The sequence below is a fragment of the Giraffa tippelskirchi genome, chromosome 6 (assembly GCF_054371585.1).
Source record: "Giraffa tippelskirchi isolate mGirTip1 chromosome 6, T2T-mGirTip1v1.2.pri, whole genome shotgun sequence".
Taxonomy (NCBI): domain Eukaryota; kingdom Metazoa; phylum Chordata; class Mammalia; order Artiodactyla; family Giraffidae; genus Giraffa; species Giraffa tippelskirchi.
Genome location: NC_137280.1, coordinates 27,413,883 through 27,432,952, shown reverse-complemented (window position 1 = coordinate 27,432,952; position 19,070 = coordinate 27,413,883). Strand labels below are relative to the sequence as shown.

Sequence of the window (19,070 nt, the reverse complement as noted above, 5' to 3'; positions counted from 1 at the left end):
CATGTCAAAGAGATTAATCCTTCTAAATAGTAATTTCAACCCTTCCTTTTCCCTCAAGGGATTTAGTTCAATTTCATGAAGAACATAAATGGTAGGTTGCTGTTACACCTAAAAATTACATTGCATTTTCTGCGTATTTAAGGAAAGGGTTAATGTTTTTCTCTGAAAAATTAAACAAACCAACCTCTGTACCACTAAAGCCTCTTTCTTAGTGACTAAAGAATCTACTGGTCCTTTTCCTTATGTTATATGGGATGCAAATTTCTTATGCCGTGTGTATATGCGCACATGTACATACCTTTGGAAGATCAAGTTATTTAGTTTTGGACTGATGCTCAGAAATCAGGTTTATCTGACTTACAAGCTCCAGTATAACTTCTCCCCTTCATGTCTCTCATCCCCCTTTCACCTAGTCTGCCCATTACCCCTCAATGCTCAGTTTAGATGTCAGTTCTTCAGGAAGGTTCTGAATACTGCTCCTTATACAACACACATCACCACCACAAGTGTTTACTTAATGTAATTATTTTCTTGATAGACTGTAAAAGCCATGAAGGTTAGAATATTGTTTTATCACCATGGCTGTATTTCCAGTGTTACTTGGATAATGGGCTCTTAAGTATTTTCTGGAAAGAAGGAAGGAAGGAAAGGAAGTGGGAATTTTTCATTTGGTATTCTATTAAAATCATTTAAATGTTTGTTTCCACCATTTCCTCTTTAGTTGAATTCAGAGAAATCTTGTGGAATATGTTTCTTAAAGCATAAATTTGTCATCATTTCTTGTAGATGTTGAAGCACTTTCAACTCTGCAGACTTTAGCAAATGGAATGAAAATATTTTTTCTGTTAAAATTAATCACATTTGATTAATTTAATATGATGATGTAATTACTGTAATAGCCAAACATCAAGATATTCTTTACTTAAATTACAAAGATTCTGAGTCATATCTAAAGATACATCCATCTCCTGAATTCCCATTAACATAAGATAAATTCTAATGTAACAAATCATATTTGTTATCTTGAATTTGTGACAGCCCTTACATTGTACATCTCTATTTATCTATAATAATAATAAAATGGAAATATTCACGTGTTAGTCGGATATGGTATAACAAAAGTATTCTACCACTTATTTACCAAAATGGATGAACTAATATATTTCTCTCATATTTTCAAAATATTCTGTCAGTCTCTCTAGTTTACTATCTGGTTCCATAGAAAACAGTTCTTTGTTGTGAATGGAATTTACTTTTTAATTTGCCTATTACTATTACCTTTGAAAATTCTTGGCTTTGATATAGACTGTGTCCAAAAAGATCATGGTTTGGATATTATAAAGATTTTGTTACTATTTTTAATGGGCAAACCTCTGCCAGATATGTGGGGAATGGGTAGAGGAGGTAGGTTAAGAGAAATGGCTTCAGGGTGGAGACATAGGATCTTTTACTTTCTTCCTAGTGATTAACTGAAATCAGCATAGGCAGTAGTACTATATCTAAGTTCAGTCACATGAAATGGAGTGTACTTTATTTGTACTTTATTTATCTTTTAAATAATGAAATATTAAATAAACAAGCTCTTCTTTTCCAAAATAATTCATTTAAAATACTTATGCATGGATGATAGCACATAATTTATAATAAACTCTGAAACCCTGTGTTTGACTTAATATATTAGATACTAATTTTAATGAGAAGACCAATGAAGAATTTTATCTTTTTCTAACCAATATGAATCAGCAAAACATCAGATATGGTTAAGGGCTACTTTGTACTTTTAGCTCTTAAACAGAGGCAGAAAGGGTATTGGTGCTTTCTGTTTATTTAGAGGCAGAGATGAAGATATACTGAAAATTTAATAAAATAATTCATTTTATATCAACATTAATTTACAGCAAAACTCCGAGAATCCTGCTTTGATCCAGGCAATATAATGAATGGCACCAGACTGGGAATGGATTATAAATTAGGGTCAACAGTCACCTATTACTGTGATGCTGGTTACATTCTTCAAGGATATTCAACACTCACCTGTATTATGGGAGATGATGGAAGACCTGGATGGAATAGAGTCTTACCAAGTTGTCATGGTAAGAAAATACCTCTTGGCTGAGTTTTTTATAATTAGAAAGAATCAATTAAAGCTGCTTCTGTTTTTTAACAAATCAACCATTTAATACATGATCTACAAATGTGGTGTAGGCAATGCAAATTTTATCGAGGATTTTTTAACTGGTTTCTATAAAGAAATGATTTTGGAAAAGTGTTCACATTCCCAGGTGTCTCTAAAGCAATGTGCATGTTAGAGTGGGCCAGCTCTCTGAGAGCAGGGATATTTTGTTCATTTTTTCATCCTCATGATTTAAAAGAGTTCCTAAAACTTCAGGTTCTCAGGAAATATTGACTGAGTAATGAGGAAGAAACACATTGAAACTGTTATTTCAACAAAAGTAGATAAATGCAATAACTAGAATATTATCAATAATCAGTGATAAATCTGAACCAAGGATATAGAGATACATACATTTCTCCTAAGAACTAAGTTGTTTAAAAGGAGTGACCAAGTCAGAGCTACTGAGGCAGCTCCAAAAGCATAAGAAAGACCCAAGTGTGCAAAAAGATGGAGAAATACATAAAATTAGTTTCAGTAACATAATATCAGATGAAAGTTGTCAGATCTGCTACAGCTATAGTTAGTACAAGACCAGTGCATCAAATTCAGAGTGCTGAAGGATCTGACAATGATCATGGCCAGGAAAATATCACATATCTTAGAAAAAGTCTTAGGAAAAAATATATTCAAGAAGACACTAAATATTTTTAAAATTAAGAGGCACCTGAAACAGAAACATTATCCTCATTTGGGGATAGGGAATTTGCTAAGCAGTTAACCACAGTAAATAAGCAGCTCTTTCTAATGATTTTGAAGAGATGATCTAGCAGACAAAAGAAGGGAAACTGTGGGAGTCCCCAGTTAACAATGAAGCAAGTTTTAATGATAATGGTTCAGAAATTCATGAATATATATTTCTGGATAAATAGCTGAAGGATTTTATAAAATAAAGTGTATTTACTACTGTGATTTTAGTGGAACAAGAAAAACCAGCAACTCTGATCTATGATTAAAAGTTTGGATTTTTGGTGTCTAATGCACATGGTTGTTTTTCTTAGTCATTTAATGTATTCACCTATGAGAATTATATATGTGTGATTTCTAACTAACACAAGTCATTTAACCTCTCTAAGCTTGTTCTTTGTGTTCATTCACTCAGTCAAGTCTGACTCTTTGTGACCCCACGGACTGTAGCCTGCCAGCCTCCTCTGTCTATGGGATTTCCAGGCAAGAATACTGGAGTGGGTTGCCATTTTCTCCTCCCGGGGATCTTCCACACCCAAGGATTAACCTGTATCTCCTGCATCTCCTGCGTTGGCAGGGGGGCTCTTGACCACTGAGATGCTTGCGAGATTGTTGTCTCTCATATCTAAAACAAGAATGCTTGAAATCCTTACTTCAAAATGTTGTAAGAAATTAAGAAAAAGCAGATATCTACTAAATAGTCATTGATGTTTTAGAACTGTGGTGTTGGAGAAGATGCTTCAGAGTCCCTTCGACTGTAATGAGATCAAACCAGTCCATCCTAAAGGAAATCCGTCCTGAATATTCATTGGAAGGACTGATGCTGAAGTTGAAACTCCAATACTTTGGCCACCTGATGTGAAGAACTGACTCCTTGGAAAAGGCTCTGATGCTGGGAAAGATTGAAGGCAGAAGGAGAAGGGGACGACAGAGGATGAGATGGTTGAATGGCATCACCGACTCGATGGACATGAGTTTGAGCAAGCTCTGGGAGTTGGTGATGGACAGGGAATCCTGGCGTGCTGCAGTCTATGTGGTCACAAAGATTCAGACATGACTGAACTGACTTGAGGTAATGAGTCCATCTATTACAAGATAAAGGAAATAAAAAGGGAAGCAATTGCTTTGGATTTAATCCTGCCAAAGAGAAAAAAAATTGATGACATGAAATTTTATAGAAAATGAAGAGAAAGAGTGATTTATTATCTTAGAATTTATAGCCATACAAAAGGGAAATCTGTTTATAGGCAGAAAAGCATACTAAACTTAGAAAAGCATTTTTCAAAATTTACTATCAGTAATCATTAAGAAACCATGGAAAATCTGCAGCATCAGACATGGAAAAACCAAAAATTTGATGGAGAAAACTCAAAGGCCACAGAAAACTATAGATTAAAAAGCTAAGTGTTAATCACTGGAATAAATGATTAAATGGGTGTATTTCAGTGACTTAGATGGGAAAGGCTGGAGTACCAAAATATATACCATTTTCAAAGAATATGCTCACCTAAGATAATCCTATTTATTTTCAACATTTCCGATGTTTCATGGGTCAATTATATCCTAATTAAGTGTATTTCATATATTCGATTAAACAGTCATATCTACAGACAATGTGGAGGTAAGAACAGACCTGACTTCATGTTCTCTTACTCTATGTATAACCTGAAGCAAACTGAGCCTTAATTTTTAACTCTAAAGCCAGATACCAGTTGTTAATTCAATAGGTTATTGTGAAGATTCAGTTATTAATCACACCACATAGTAAATCAGACCTAGTAAAGTTCCCAACAAATACTGGCATATTAATACTTGTGATTTTTAACAGTGTTCCAAAAACATGCATAATGTTGGAAATCATGCATTGCACTCTGCATTGTATGTTATGTTTTAGATGAACTAATACCTTTTTTGTCATTTTAATATTAATTAAATGTAACAGATTTAATCAATCAGTTAATTAATTATATTTAATTAATTAAATATAAAATATGAATACACATTCACTCATTCCTAAAAATAGCACAGGAGTTGAGTATTTTAAAGTTACTTAAGAGAGAATAATTTTCATCATCATTTAAGTTGGATAACAGCATCCATTGATCATAGAAAAAGCAAGAGAATAAAAAAAAAATACTACATCTTTTTCATTGACTTGCTAAAGCCTTTGACTGTGTAGATCACAACAAACTGGAAATTCTTGTAGAGATGGGAATACCACACCCCAAACCCCACCCTGCACCTGTTTCCTGAGAAACCTGCATGCAGGATAAGAAGCGACAATTAGCACCAGACATGGAAAAATAGACTGGCTAAAAATTGGGAAAGGAGTCTGTCAAGGATGCATTTTGTTACCTTGCTTATTTAACTTAGATGCAGAGTACATCATGAAAAATGCTGGGCTGGATGACTCACAAGCTGGAATCAAGATTGCCAGGAGACATAACAACTTCACATATGCAGATGATACTATTCTAATGACAGAAGGCAAAGAAAAACTAAAGAGCCTCTTGATGAAAGTGAAAGAGGAAAGTGAAAAAGCTGGCTTAAAACTCAACATTCAAAAAACTAAGATCATGTTATTCAATCCCATCACTTCATAGTGAATGGGGGAAAAGTGGAAACAGTGAAGATTTTATTTTCTTGGGCTCCAAAATCACTGAGGATGGTGACTGGAGTCATGAAATTAAAGACACTTGCTCCTTGGAAGAAAAGCTATGACAAACATAGACAGCATATTAAAAAACAGAGACATCACTTTGCACTCAAAGATCCATACAGTGAAAGCTGTGGTTTTTCTAGTAGTCATGTATGGATGTGAGAATTGGACCATAAAGAAGGCTGAGCTTCAAAGAATTGATGTTTTTGATTTGTTGTTCTGGAGAAGACTCTTTAGAGTCCCTTGGACAGCAAGATCAAACCACTCAATCCTAAAGGAAATCAACCGTGAATATTCATTGGAAGGACTGAATTTGAAGCTGAAGCTCCAATACTTTGGCTACCTCATTCAAGAGCCAACTCACTGTAAAAGACCCTGATGCTAGGAAGGATTCAGGGCAGGGAGAGAAGTGGGTGGCCAAGGACAAGATGGCAGATAGTATTTCTGATTCAGTAGAAGTGAGTTTGAGCAAACTCCAGGAGATAACGAAGGACAGAGAAGCCTGGTGTGCTGCTTCTCTGTTGCAAAGAGTTGAACACAACTGAACAACTGAACAACAACAAAGTTGTCTATCACTAGACTTTTAGCCATAATAAGATATAAAAATCAATTTAAAGTTATTCAATGTATGCTTTAAGCTATTTGACAAAAAAACTTGATACATCCATGTTAAAAATATGATAATAATGGATAATTTCTTGTATACTAGAGAGGAAAGGAAAATCCAAATTTTAGAGCTAGATACTTTTAACGCTAAACAATGATTTAAAAACAAGGAAAAAGCCTGAGTCAACTGCGAGACCTAGTTTATTTTGCACATCTAAGCATGAGATAATATTGCATAATTTGCAAAGTTGTTGGGAGAATTATATTAAATAACTTATTTGAAACATTTAGTCATATGGCTATTACTGTCATAAACTAAGAACTTAATAAATTTTAGTTTCTTTATCAGATTTGCATATATCTATTTGTTTTCCCTCATGGTGACCATATACAGGACTGGCTGCCATTCAGATTTAATAAATTAATATCTCAAAAGTCAAAATTAGTGTGTAAAGCATGTGTAATAGAGCTAGAATTATTTGTTATTCATAAGTATAAATTACTCTAAAGATAAATTTTGTATTTTCTAAGCAAAGTAAAATGTGCATATGATAACTAAGGAAATAATACTGAGATGCTTGCAATTTAAAGCGATGGAAATCAGTGTTCATCTGCTTTACCCTTTTCTACTCTCCTATTCCTCAGCTGAGCTTTCTAATAATTTCTATTTCTAATTGCTCTGATGGCTTCTCTGTATAATATGAAGCTCTGTTGCTTGATTTACCAACATTAGATAATATCTATTGATTTTCCAATACAAAAGATAAATAGTTATGTCACATCCACAGCCTATCTCTTCAGTGTTTCAGAGTTATGTTATTTTTGGTTATTCCAGTAGTTGCCTTTGTCACATGTAAATGTTTTATGCCTCTATTTGTAATTTCTTCAGTGTTTGAGAATTAGGTTGCCATTTTTTTCTGCTTTACATGCTCAGTCTTACCCTATAGTAGAAATCCTGACTAAAGTATCTGATAATGGAGGCAGGAGATTTTGACTGACTGGTAGACTTTGTTGCAGAGTACATGAGTAGGGGGTTGGTTATTAGACTATGATCCTTAAGTGCCAAAATAAGGAAAGATAGATCGATTGATAGATTGATTGTAATGTTGATTTAGTCTCACCCTGGAGCAACGTTAAGTTCATGAAGTCTTGAGCTTCATATTACTTCTTTGCATGCAAGAGACGTTAATTTATATAAGAAAGCTCTTAGTAAATATTTTCTTCACCTGTTCTGAACTCTAAGAACTTACAAAGTTTGTCTTTTTAGGAAAAGATTTTTATCATGGTTCAGGATTAAGCATACATTTTAAATCTGAAGAAAATGTTTTTAAGAGCTTATATTGGACACTGGGAGATTGTATTTGTCAGAAGTAGATCCAAAATGATAGCATCCTGTGGTAAGTCATCAGGAATGAGAAATCCTGCAGTTTATCTCGTGAGAGCGTCACATATATTGAATTATGGCAGAACAGGATATCTGTACCTGCAATTCACTTAGTGATCCAAAAAAAACTTGTGCTGGGAAAATAATGTCTTCCTTTCTTATTTTTCATTCTTTACTGAAACTCTGAGATGTTTTATCTACAGACATACTGGATTAAAATAGAAATTATATTATTCTTATCCATGGTCGGATTCAATATTAAGTAAGAGTATTAAAACACAAATGGTGACAGAATCTATATTGTCACTTAATATTCATTACTTGATTTATTTTGCCTAATGGTATGTCATTTGTTTATGTAAATATATCTCTACCCTGATCTAGAGCACCAGTCTTCTCTTGCCGCCCACTTCTCTCCTAACTAGTTTCTCTCACTTCCTTGATTCTGCATACCACCTCTTTTGAACACAGTAAAGTAATCTTTAAACCATATATTAGATTGTATCACATATTTACTCAAAATCCATCCAGTACTTCCTAAATCTGAATAAATGCCAAATATCCTATACTATGAAGCTCTACTTAATCTGCCCATATACACCCTCACCTCTCTAAATATTTTCCCTTTTTACTTTACTGTTTGAACCACACTGGCCTCCTGGAGGGTTCTTCAAAACACTCATCACACTTCTACCTCAGGGTTTTTGCACTTGTTGTCCTTTCTCTTTAAAGCTTTTTCTCCTGCTCTCTTGCTGACTAGCTATCTCACTTCTTGTAGGTGTATGATCACTTGTCTTTTTAATAAAAAAAACATTTCTATTCACTTCCCCCTGCTCCCCAAAGTTCCCAGGATGAAATCAATATATCTAAAGTTGAAACAGTATCCTGGATAAAGATACCTCTGATGTATACCTCATTAAATTTGAAATACTGGCTACAGCACAATACTATTAATTTTGTTAGTTGATTGATTGAGGTATAGTTGATATATAACATTAAACTAGTTTCAGGTATACAAAATAATGATTTGATATTTATATGCATTGCAAAATGATCACTGTAGTAAGTCTAGTTAATATCTGTCACCATACATAGTTACAGGTTTTTTTTCTTTCAATGAATACTTTTAAGATCTATTCTCTAAGCCGAGTTTAAGTATGCAATACTGTATTATTAATTATAGTCACCATGCTCTACATTGCCATGACTTTTTATTCTGTAACTAGACCAACGCAATATTCTTGATCTTGTCTAATGCTGTAGCATACAGTGAGCATCCAAATGATACATAATTATAATAATAATACCCTAAGAATAAACATATTTGAACTATTAAAGAATCACTAGCTTGCCACTTATTCTAAAGACAGAGTATCATTCATTCCTTTTTCTCAGGTGTTCAGGTGTATCAATTATACCTAGTCCTGTATTATTAATAACTATTAGATATAAAGACATGAATTCAATATTGTCCTTGTCCCTGAAGAGTTTACAATCTGATGAGATACAGACAGATAAGATGCATTGATCAATATATTAATAAAACAGTCTTGTGAGCATTGTGTGGAAGTGACCCCATGGACTGTAGCCACCAGGCTCCTCAGTCCATGGGATTTCCCAGGCAAGAATACTGGAGTGGGTTGCCATTTCCTTCTCCAGGGGATCTTCCCGACCCAGGGATTGAACCCACATTGCCTGTGTCTCCTGCATTGGCAGGTGGATTCTTAACCACTAGGGCCGCCAGAGAAGCCCAAAAATGTAGAAGAAAGAGTGAATAGGGAATGTTGGTAGAATTTCAAGCAGCTCAATAGGCAAAGTGCCATGGGAAGGAGGACTATTGGGAACCTTGTGTTGCTCAGAGTTTGAAGTTTTATATATATATCATTTTATACTTCACCACAACTTTAAGAACTGGGAATACTAAAATTCTTATTTTTATAGATTAAAGACCAAGACAAAGAGATTCAAGTAGTTACTCAGTCATACTTGCCCAGCAGTCTTATTTAGGAGTCCATTTTCTTAATCACTGTCCTATAGGTAGGCTGGGTAATGCAATGACTTTTTATTGATTTTTTTTATAACTCTCAAGGCTAAGAGTACCTGGTTCTTAACCAAAAATTTAGTTGGTTAAATGTTTCATGAAGGAATACATGGCACCAAAAATAAGTGTGAGATTTTGGATTTCCCACTTAGTTCTGTAATCTTCCTCTAGGCTAGGTATGAGAATTAAGAAAACGTAGTTTTAGTTTTTGTTTTTTTTTTACCTATAACTGGTAAAAGTGTTCACCTGAAATGGGTTTTTGCATTTCACTTGAAATACAACTTTGCACTGAAAACACATGCCTTAATAAATATAGTCAGTGTTAATTCTTTTGAAAATCTGCAACGTTATTTTTAATACCTTTGTTTCACTCATGTTAACATAAGTCTTGGATTCTGGAAAAAAAAAAATTAATTCAATCAGCACTGACTTGTAAGACTGATCAAAGTGTATAAACACAACTATGTAAACTTAGACATTCAGTAGTCATCTGACACCATTGTTTGTTCAATTTCCAACTCTTAATACATATGAAATGATAAAACCTTTAAAAAGGAAAGCCCTCTTACTCTAGCAACTGAAGAGAAAGTTTTAAAAGAAAAAATAAAAAGTTCATTTTATGATCATAGCTTTCCAACTTAAAGTTATATTTCATTAGTAACCTGATATAACCTACTTTTAATTAAATCATATTGTTTTTCTATGAAGAATTAAATAATTGAATTTTTATTCCACATCTTTTTTTTTAATTTTTTAATTTTTTTTTAATAAATTTATTTATTTTAGTTGGGGGCTAATTACTTTACAATATTGTAGTAGTTTTTGCCATACATTGACATGAATCAGCCATGGGTTTACATGCGTTCCCCCTCTTGGACCCCCCTCCCACCTCCCTCCCCATCCCATCCCTCTGGGTCATCCCATTGCCCCAGCCCTGAGCATTTGTCTCATGCATCGAACATGGAATGGTGTTCTGTTTCACATATGATAATATACATGTTTCAATGCTATTCTCCCAGAACGTCCCATCCTCACCTTCTCCCTCAGAGTCCATAAGACTGTTCTATGCATTCGTGTCTCTCATTCTGTCTCGCATATAGGGTTATCATTGCCATTTTTCAAATTCCATATATATGCATTAGTATACTGTATTGGTGTTTTTCTTTCTGGCTTACTTCACTCTGTATAATGGGCTCCAGTTTCATCCATCTCAATAGAACCGATTCAAATGTATTTTTTTTAATGGCTGAGTAATATTCCATTGTGTATATGTACCACAGCTTCCTTATCCATTCGTCTGCTGATGGACATCTAGGTTGCTTCCATGTCCTGGCTATTGTAAACAGTGCTGCGATGAACATTGGGGTACACGCGTCTCTTTCAATTCTGGTTTCCTCGGTGTGTATGCCCAGCAGTGGGATTGCTGGGTCATATGGCAGTTCTATTCCCAGTTTTTTAAGGAATCTCCACACTGTTCTCCATAGTGGCTGTACTAGTTTGCATTCCCACCAGCAGTGTAAGAGGGTTCCCTTTTCTCCACACCCTCTCCAGCATTTATTGCTTGTAGACTTTTGGATAGCAGCCATTCTGACTGGTGTGAAATGGTACCTCATTGTGGTTTTGATTTGCATTTCTCTAATAATGAGTGATGTTGAGCATCTTTTCATGTGTTTGTTAGCCATCTGTATTTCTTCTTTGGAGAAATGTCTGTTTAGTTCTTTGGCCCATTTTTTGATTGGGTCGTTTATTTTTCTGGAATTCAGCTGCAGAAGTTGCTTGTATATTTTTGAGATTAATTGTTTGTCTGTTGCTTCGTTTGCTATCATTTTCTCCCATTCTGAAGGCTGTCTTTTCACCTTGCTTATAGTTTCCTTTGTTGTGCAAAAGCTTTTAATTTTAATTAGGTCCCATTTGTTTATTTTTGCCCTTATTTCCAATATTCTGGGAGGTGGGTCATGGAGGATCCTGCTGTGATTTATGTCGGAGAGTGTTTTGCCTATGTTTTCCTCAAGGAGTTTTATAGTTTCTGGTCTTACGTTTAGATCTTTAATCCATTTTGAGTTTATTTTTGTGTATGGTGTTAGGAAGTGTTCTAGTTTCATTCTTTTACAAGTGGTTGACCAGTTTTCCCAGCACCACTTGTTAAAGAGATTGTCTTTTCTCCATTGTATATTCTTGCCTCCTTTGTCGAAGATAAGGTGTCCATAGGTACGTGGGTTTATCTCTGGGCTTTCTATTTTGTTCCATTGATCTATATTTCTATCTTTGTGCCAGTACCATACTGTCTTGATGACTGTGGCTTTGTAGTAGAGCCTGAAGTCAGGCAGGTTGATTCCTCCAGTTCCATTCTTCTTTCTCAAGATTGCTTTGGCTATTCGAGGTTTCTTATATTTCCATACAAATTGTGAGATGATTTGTTCTAGTTCTGTGAAAAATACCATTGGTAGCTTGATAGGGATTGCATTGAATCTATAGATTGCTTTGGGTAGTATACTCATTTTCACTATATTAATTCTTCCAATCCATGAACATGGTATATTTCTCCATCTGTTTGTGTCCTCTTTGATTTCTTTCATCAGTGTTTTATAGTTTTCTCTATATAAGTCTTTTGTTTCTTTAGGTAGATATATTCCTAAGTATTTTATTCTTTTTGTTGCAATGGTGAATGGTATTGTTTCCTTAATTTCTCTTTCTGTTTTCTCATTATGGGAGTATAGGAATGCAAGGGATTTCTGTGTGTTAATTTTATATCCTGCAACTTTACTATATTCATTGATTAGCTCTAGTAATTTTCTGGTAGAATCTTTAGGGTTTTCTATGTAGAGGATCATGTCATCTGCAAACAGTGAGAGTTTTACTTCTTCTTTTCCTATCTGGATTCCTTTTATTTCTTTTTCCACTCTGATTGCTGTGGCCAAAACTTCCAAAACTATGTTGAATAGTAGTGGGCATCCTTGCCTTGTTCCTGACTTTAGGGGAAATGCTTTCAGTTATTCCACATCGTTTAAATGGCATGATTTACCGTGGGCTAATTCCTTTTTTCAAATCTCCTTGAGGTTTGCAAAGTTTTTTTGAGATGTGGCATGAGTGTAGACCCTGTTCTATTATAAATGCATATAGAGATTGTCTAATATAATATACTAAGCCATTTAGCATTTGATGTCATTTAAGTACATGATGTAATTAAAGCATGCAGATGAGAGATTCATAGGACAAAGGCCTAGTGGTAAACTATTTTCAAGTATCATCAAATATCTCCCTTTAGTCAGCTACACATAGGAATTTTGTTTACAGGCATAATGCACAAATTATTTGTCAGAATCGTGTGTAATATTTTCTGTATTGAAAAAAAATATATGGTAGTATTGGGATAAAACCAAAGGGTGTTTTGTTTTCATAGGATAGGAGGAAATGTGTTTGAATGGAAATGGGAAGGGAAGCTGATGTTATTGAGCGCCTGCTAGTTTCCAGGCACTCCTACATACATTATCATTCCAGTTGGCCTCCTGCATGTTCCTTTAGAGAATCTTTAACATTATTATAAGTAAATCCCTGCTCCTTTGGATTCTGGAGCATACCAAATAGAGTCGCTGTTATGACAAGCAATTCAATTGCAAATCAATATCTATAACTCAGAGCACATTTTCTTGTGACCACAGACTTGGATTAAACCATTTTTATTTTCCCTGATTTTAGTATCTCAGTCACTACACAACGTCTCCAGATAGGTAGTTGCATAGCCTCCCATCATGTTAAGATGCCCTCCTTCACTACATTTAGAACTATATGTATGTGGGGCTTCCCAGATGGCTCAGTGGTAAAGAATTTGCTTGCCAATGTGGGAGACATGGGTTCAATTCTTGAGTCAGAAAGATCCCCCAGAGAAGAAAATGGAAACCTACTCCAGAATTCTTGCCAGGGAAATCCCATGAACAGAGCAGCCTGGCTGGCTACAGTCCTTGGGGTCGCAAAAGAATCAGACACAACTCAGCAACTAATACCACACACAGTGTATATTTAAGTCAGACTTCAAACATACCATCCTAGAATATATTGCCAGTATCTGCAGAAAAATAAAAAAATTCTACAGAAAATTGAATCAATTTTCTCCTTACAGGTGAGGAAAGAAAAGCATGTAGCAGTAACTATTAGAATTCATGCACTTGTGCGTGCTAAGTAACTTGTCATGTCTAACTCTTTCAATCCTATCAACTGTAGCCCACCAGGCTCCTCTCTCCATGGAATTCTCTAGGCAAGAATACTGAAGTGGGTTGCCATGCCCTCCTCCAGGCGATCTTCCTGACCCAGGGATTGACTGAACCCATGTCACTTATGTCTCCTGCATTGGCAGCAGGTTCTTTTTACTTCTAGCACCACCTGGGAAGTCCTTAGAAGTCATGCTGAGATTCAAATTGTATTAAAGTAATGGGACAGAATGGACGGGCTGAGCGACTAACACACACACTAGGACACAAATCTAAAGATAGCCAAATCTTTACTTCTATTGGGGAAACAGAAATCCTACTAACAAAGTTCATTCCACAAAACCTGGAAGAGAAAGAAAGCGATTTTATTATTGAATAAGCATATCTGGAGTACAATGCTTGTTGCAGGCAGTCTGTGAAAGACACCATAAAGACCAGACAGAATCTCACACAAATGTATACAGTTAAAGAACAAGTAACACTTCTTTTGTCTCATTCAGAGGGAAATTGGTATACATTTTCTCATGCATGCTACTGCTAAGTCACTTCAGTCGTGTCCCACTCTGTGCGACCCCACAGACGGCAGCCCACCAGGCTCCCCTGTCCCTGGGATTCTCCAGGCAAGAACACTGGAGTGGGTTGCCATTTCCTTCTCCAATGCATTTCTCATGCATACCTTGTGACTAAAGAACCCTGAGTTAATTTCAGAAGTATCTTTTTACAGTTTCAAAGGTTAGACAGTTGGAAGCTTTAACTGTAAAATCATAAGGTTGATCTACTGTGTTTTCAAGGAAATCCTCTTAAGAGAGAGGCAAAGGAGATTGCTGCTTCCCTGCCCTTTGTTAAACACAGAAAATTTCATGTCATATTTATACTTTAACAAGTGAGCCATTCATTCCTATATTCCTGAGGGAGATATATACATAAAAGATGACAAAATAGAGTTCTCTGAGCAACAGGGAATTTGATTCCTAACCCCAAAACACATCAGCTGAGCTATATTGAGCCACATGGGAGAGTTACTGAGTAAATCTGAACCATATTTAGGCTATGGTTTAAATAACTTCAAGAATATGTCAACCTTAGGGCTTCCCTGATAGCTCACTTGGTAAAGAATCCGCCTGCAATTTGGGAGACTCCGGTTTGATCCCTGGGTCAGGAAGATTTGCTGGAGAAGGAATAGACTGCCCACTCCAGTATTCTGGCCTGGAGAATTCCATGGACTGTATAGTCCATGGGGTCGCAAAGAGTCGGACACGACTGAGTGACTTTCACTTATGTCAACCTTAAGAGGAGATCTTTCTCCCAAAATTTCAAACCTGAATTTTAGGACCTTTTTGATGCTGGGAAGAATTTATTGACCCTCCTAGGAAAGGAAGCAAAAGAGAAGGAAAGAAAGGGTCCTGCAATGCAACTAATATTTTCCAGATCTTCTTAGGCCAAAGCAACAATCTCTGAGTCAGTCTTCCTTAAGGAAACGAGTAAACAGAAAATGACAAGGACAGGTGGTTTGGGAGGAATCTAATCAGAATAGAATTCCCTTCTATGTGTATGTGTGTACTCTGATGAGGCCTGTGGACCTTAGAGTCATCTTTTAATTTTTTTTTTAATTTAAACTTTTTTTATTTTGTATTGGGGTGTAGCCAGTTAACAATACCGTGATAGTTTCAGGTGAATGGTGAAGGGACTTAACCATACATACACATGTATCCATTCTCCCCCAAATTCCCCTTCCATACAGGCTGCCACATAACACTGAGCAGAATTCCCTGTGCTATACAATAGGTCCTTATTGGTTATCCATTTTAAATATATCAATGTGGTACATGGCCATCCCAAATTCCCTCACTATCCCTGCCCCTATGCTTCCCCCTGGCAACCATAAGTTCATTCTGTAAGCCTGTAAGTCTCTTTCTGTTTTGTAATAAGTTAGTTCATTTATATCATTTATTTTTAGACTCCACATATAAGGGATGCCATACGCTATTTCTCCTTCTCTATCTGACTTACTTCACTCATACGTTCTTGTTGCTGTGAATGGCATTATTTCATTCTTTTTAATGGCCAAGTGATATTCCATTGTCTATATGTACCACATATTCTTTATCCATTCTTCTGTTGGTGGAGGCTATCTTAAACAGTGCTTTAATGAACATTGGGGGGCAGATTATGTTTTTCTCTGGACATATGCCCACGAGGGGGATTATAGGGTCATATGACAGCTCTATTTTTAAAGGAACCTCCATAGTGTTCTCCATAGTGACTGTATCAATTTTCATTCCCACCAGCAATGTAGGAGGATTCCCTTCTCTCTATACCCTCTCCAGCATTTGTTGTTTGTGAATTTTTTGATGATAACCATTTTGGCTGGTGATATCTCATCATCTTTTTAAACACACAAAGTAAAATAACTCACATAGGCTTGGAAGAGAAACCAATAATATTGAAATACAGTTATCAAAGTATTGTAATAAAAAAGAATATACTTTTATGTAATAATATATATACTTAATTAATGCCTTAACTTGGAAGTTCCAGTTTCAAGTAATTTTTAGTAGTGATAAGAATAAACAATATTTTGAGGTATCTACAACAATTGTAGGTAATATAAAATATCTCTGATTTCTTTTGTCAACAAAGTCCCAGTTACTTCTGTTGCTAACATACTTTGTTGCTTACATTTGAAAGTAAAGTAAATGCTAAAATTTAGTTATAAAAAATTAGCTAGAATCTAATGAAAATATGGACATTTTCCCCCATCTAGTTTATGAAACAAGGTAAAGAAACCCCTGAATTATAAGAAAAAAAAGGAATATGGGCCATTTCCTACTCCCTTTCACTAGTAGTGTTGGCTCTTGTTTCCCCCCAGATTTCTAAAGGATAAAGAATCCAGAGAAATCGAGAACATCACCCACACTGACTGTCAATAGCTGAGCACAGGAAAGTCCCCCAACCCATGAGCAGACAGCTGAATGGAAGATGTAGGTCCCTCTTCCTTTGGGATGGAGTACTTTACTCTTTATCCTTAGGGAAAATTAAGAGGAGAGGAAAATTAACACAAAGAGCTGTTTGTGGAGGGCAGAATGACCTGGGCAGGACCGCTAAAAGGCATCCCTGTCTCTCTCAAGTGAAAAGTAGCAGAAACACCAGAGAAGTTTCTCCTGCCCTTTTTCAAAGCTTTGTATTCCTTCTGGGGTTGAGGAGGTTAGTCTATCTTTCTAAGGCATTCATGAAAGCCTCATTATAGCACCTCCAGGAGATTCTGGAGTAGGTCAGGAGAGTTTCTTAATTAATTTCATCTAAGACCACATCATATGCCAGATGGAGCAGACACTGTGTTCCAGTTCCAGTTTGAATTTTCCCCTCTTCCAGGCCTGCTGCTGCTGCTGCTAAGTCGCTTCAGTCGTGTCCGACTCTGTGCGACCCCATAGACGGCAGCCCACCAGGCTTCCCCGTCCCTGGTATTCTCCAGGCAAGAATACTGGAGTTGGTTGCCATTTCCTTCTCCAATGCATGAAAGGGAAAAGTAAAAGTGAAGTCACTCAGTCATGTCCGACTCTTAGCGACTCCATGGACTGCAGCCCACCAGGCTCCTCTGTCCATGGGATTTTCAAGGCAAGAGTACTGGAGTGGGGTGCCATTGCCCTCTCCAGGCCTACTCAGTCAGTAAATAGTGAAGCTGGAAATCAAACCTACACCTCTCCGATACTAAAATTTTGGGTTGCATTTATTGTGCTACCCTAAGCAAAGAGTTTTGAAAAAATCTCTGAGTTTTGCATTCTGTGCATTTAGTCAACAGCAAGATATTAACATAATATAGATTTTATTTTTCCTAACATTCACTGCATACATTTATTAGAAGCCAGTTATATACACAGACTATGCCAGGCCCCAGAGGTAGAAACAGTGTGCAAAAAAGACAAGGAAACTTTGACTTAAGAGGTCATGGAGTCAAGAGATAGAAGTAGATGTTATACAAATAAATATGTAATTACAAGTTGTTATGAATGTCATGAAATTAATTGATGAAAAACCCTACATGATGAGGCATCTAAACTAGTCTGGAAAACAGGAATGAAACTTTCTTGAGAAAGCAACATTTGTGAGATGATCAGATAGGAGTTAATAAATTGCTACAGGGTTTTTTTTTCCTCTGTCGCTCTAAACTTACATATCTTAGGCTAATATGTTAGCTGTTTTAAGTAATATTTTAATAATAAAAGGCTACTATAATTGGTAAAAATTGAGGGAGAAGTATGAAACTAAGCAATGTAAAGGGATTGTAGTTTTTAAAATGCACCAATAATTCAATTAAAATCATTTTAAAAGCTTGCCTTCCTGTACATAGTTTCCTACAAAATCATTGATTAATGATTTCTAGGGTCTTGGGAGTGGAGCAAATGAGGAGTGACTGCTGATAAGCGTAGGAATTCTTTTGGAGTGACAAAAATATTCTGAAATTAGTTAGTGGGGTTGGTTACATAACTGTGTGAATATACTAAAAAGATACTCAATTGTACACTTTGAAAGGGTGAATTTTATAGTATGAATTATATCTCAATCTTGAAAATGAGGTTAAAAATTTGTGACATAGGTATCACTCATGAACTACTGACACCCACAAGACCATTGGTTTTTGTAGAATTTAAGTATGGTAACATGGAAGAGCTATCAAAGGAGCATATCTATTCATAGACCTTTGTCATACAATGAACTCTTCTTTGTCTAAGCATGTACTCTGTGATGGAGAACACAGCTCTCAAAGCACTGAAGACTGAAGAGAATGCCTTCCTAGCCAGCAAAAGCAAATGAATGAATCTAGGCAATTAGTGAGGTGACAGATGTAGAAGCTCATATTGCACTAAGTTGAATTACTGAGCCATTGAAATGGTTTATAAGCCACTGACTATGACATTAAAATGGATTTTTTTTTAGTGTTCAACAGGAATGTGTAATTAGAACACAAAATTAATTCACAAGTTATAAACACTGATTTTTTTTCTCACTGAAACATATGAAGAAATAGAAAACTCATAGCAATGTTATCCTTAGTTTTCCAGATACATAATGTGAATGTGTCAGAAATAGTGCAGAGGAAAATGAAGAGTAAAATAAATGTGACTTAGAGTAATAGTTTATAATTTAAAGTATTATTCATTACCATTATGATAAAATAGCTTTTTGGGAGGTTTATTATCTAAGGCAGATAAAAAAAGGAAGTTTGTATACTTACGTAGGAAACACGAAAAGTCCCATGAAATGAATGGCTGACTAGTTAGGTATTTTTTTTAAGATCAAAGATTCAAACAAAGAGA

General features: G+C 35.6%; 1 protein-coding gene across 4 annotated transcripts in view; it reads left to right on the top strand.

Annotated features, from left to right (window-relative positions):
- The window catches only part of CSMD3 (CUB and Sushi multiple domains 3), a 1,311,921-nt gene that overhangs the window by 1,009,946 nt on the left and 282,905 nt on the right, over positions 1 to 19,070 (top strand). For all 4 annotated transcript variants that reach the window (XM_081504393.1, XM_081504396.1, XM_081504395.1 and 1 more), the window contains one exon: positions 1,899 to 2,093. In XM_081504393.1, coding sequence (XP_081360519.1) covers positions 1,899 to 2,093 — 195 coding nt within the window. The remainder of the gene's footprint in view (positions 1 to 1,898; positions 2,094 to 19,070) is intronic.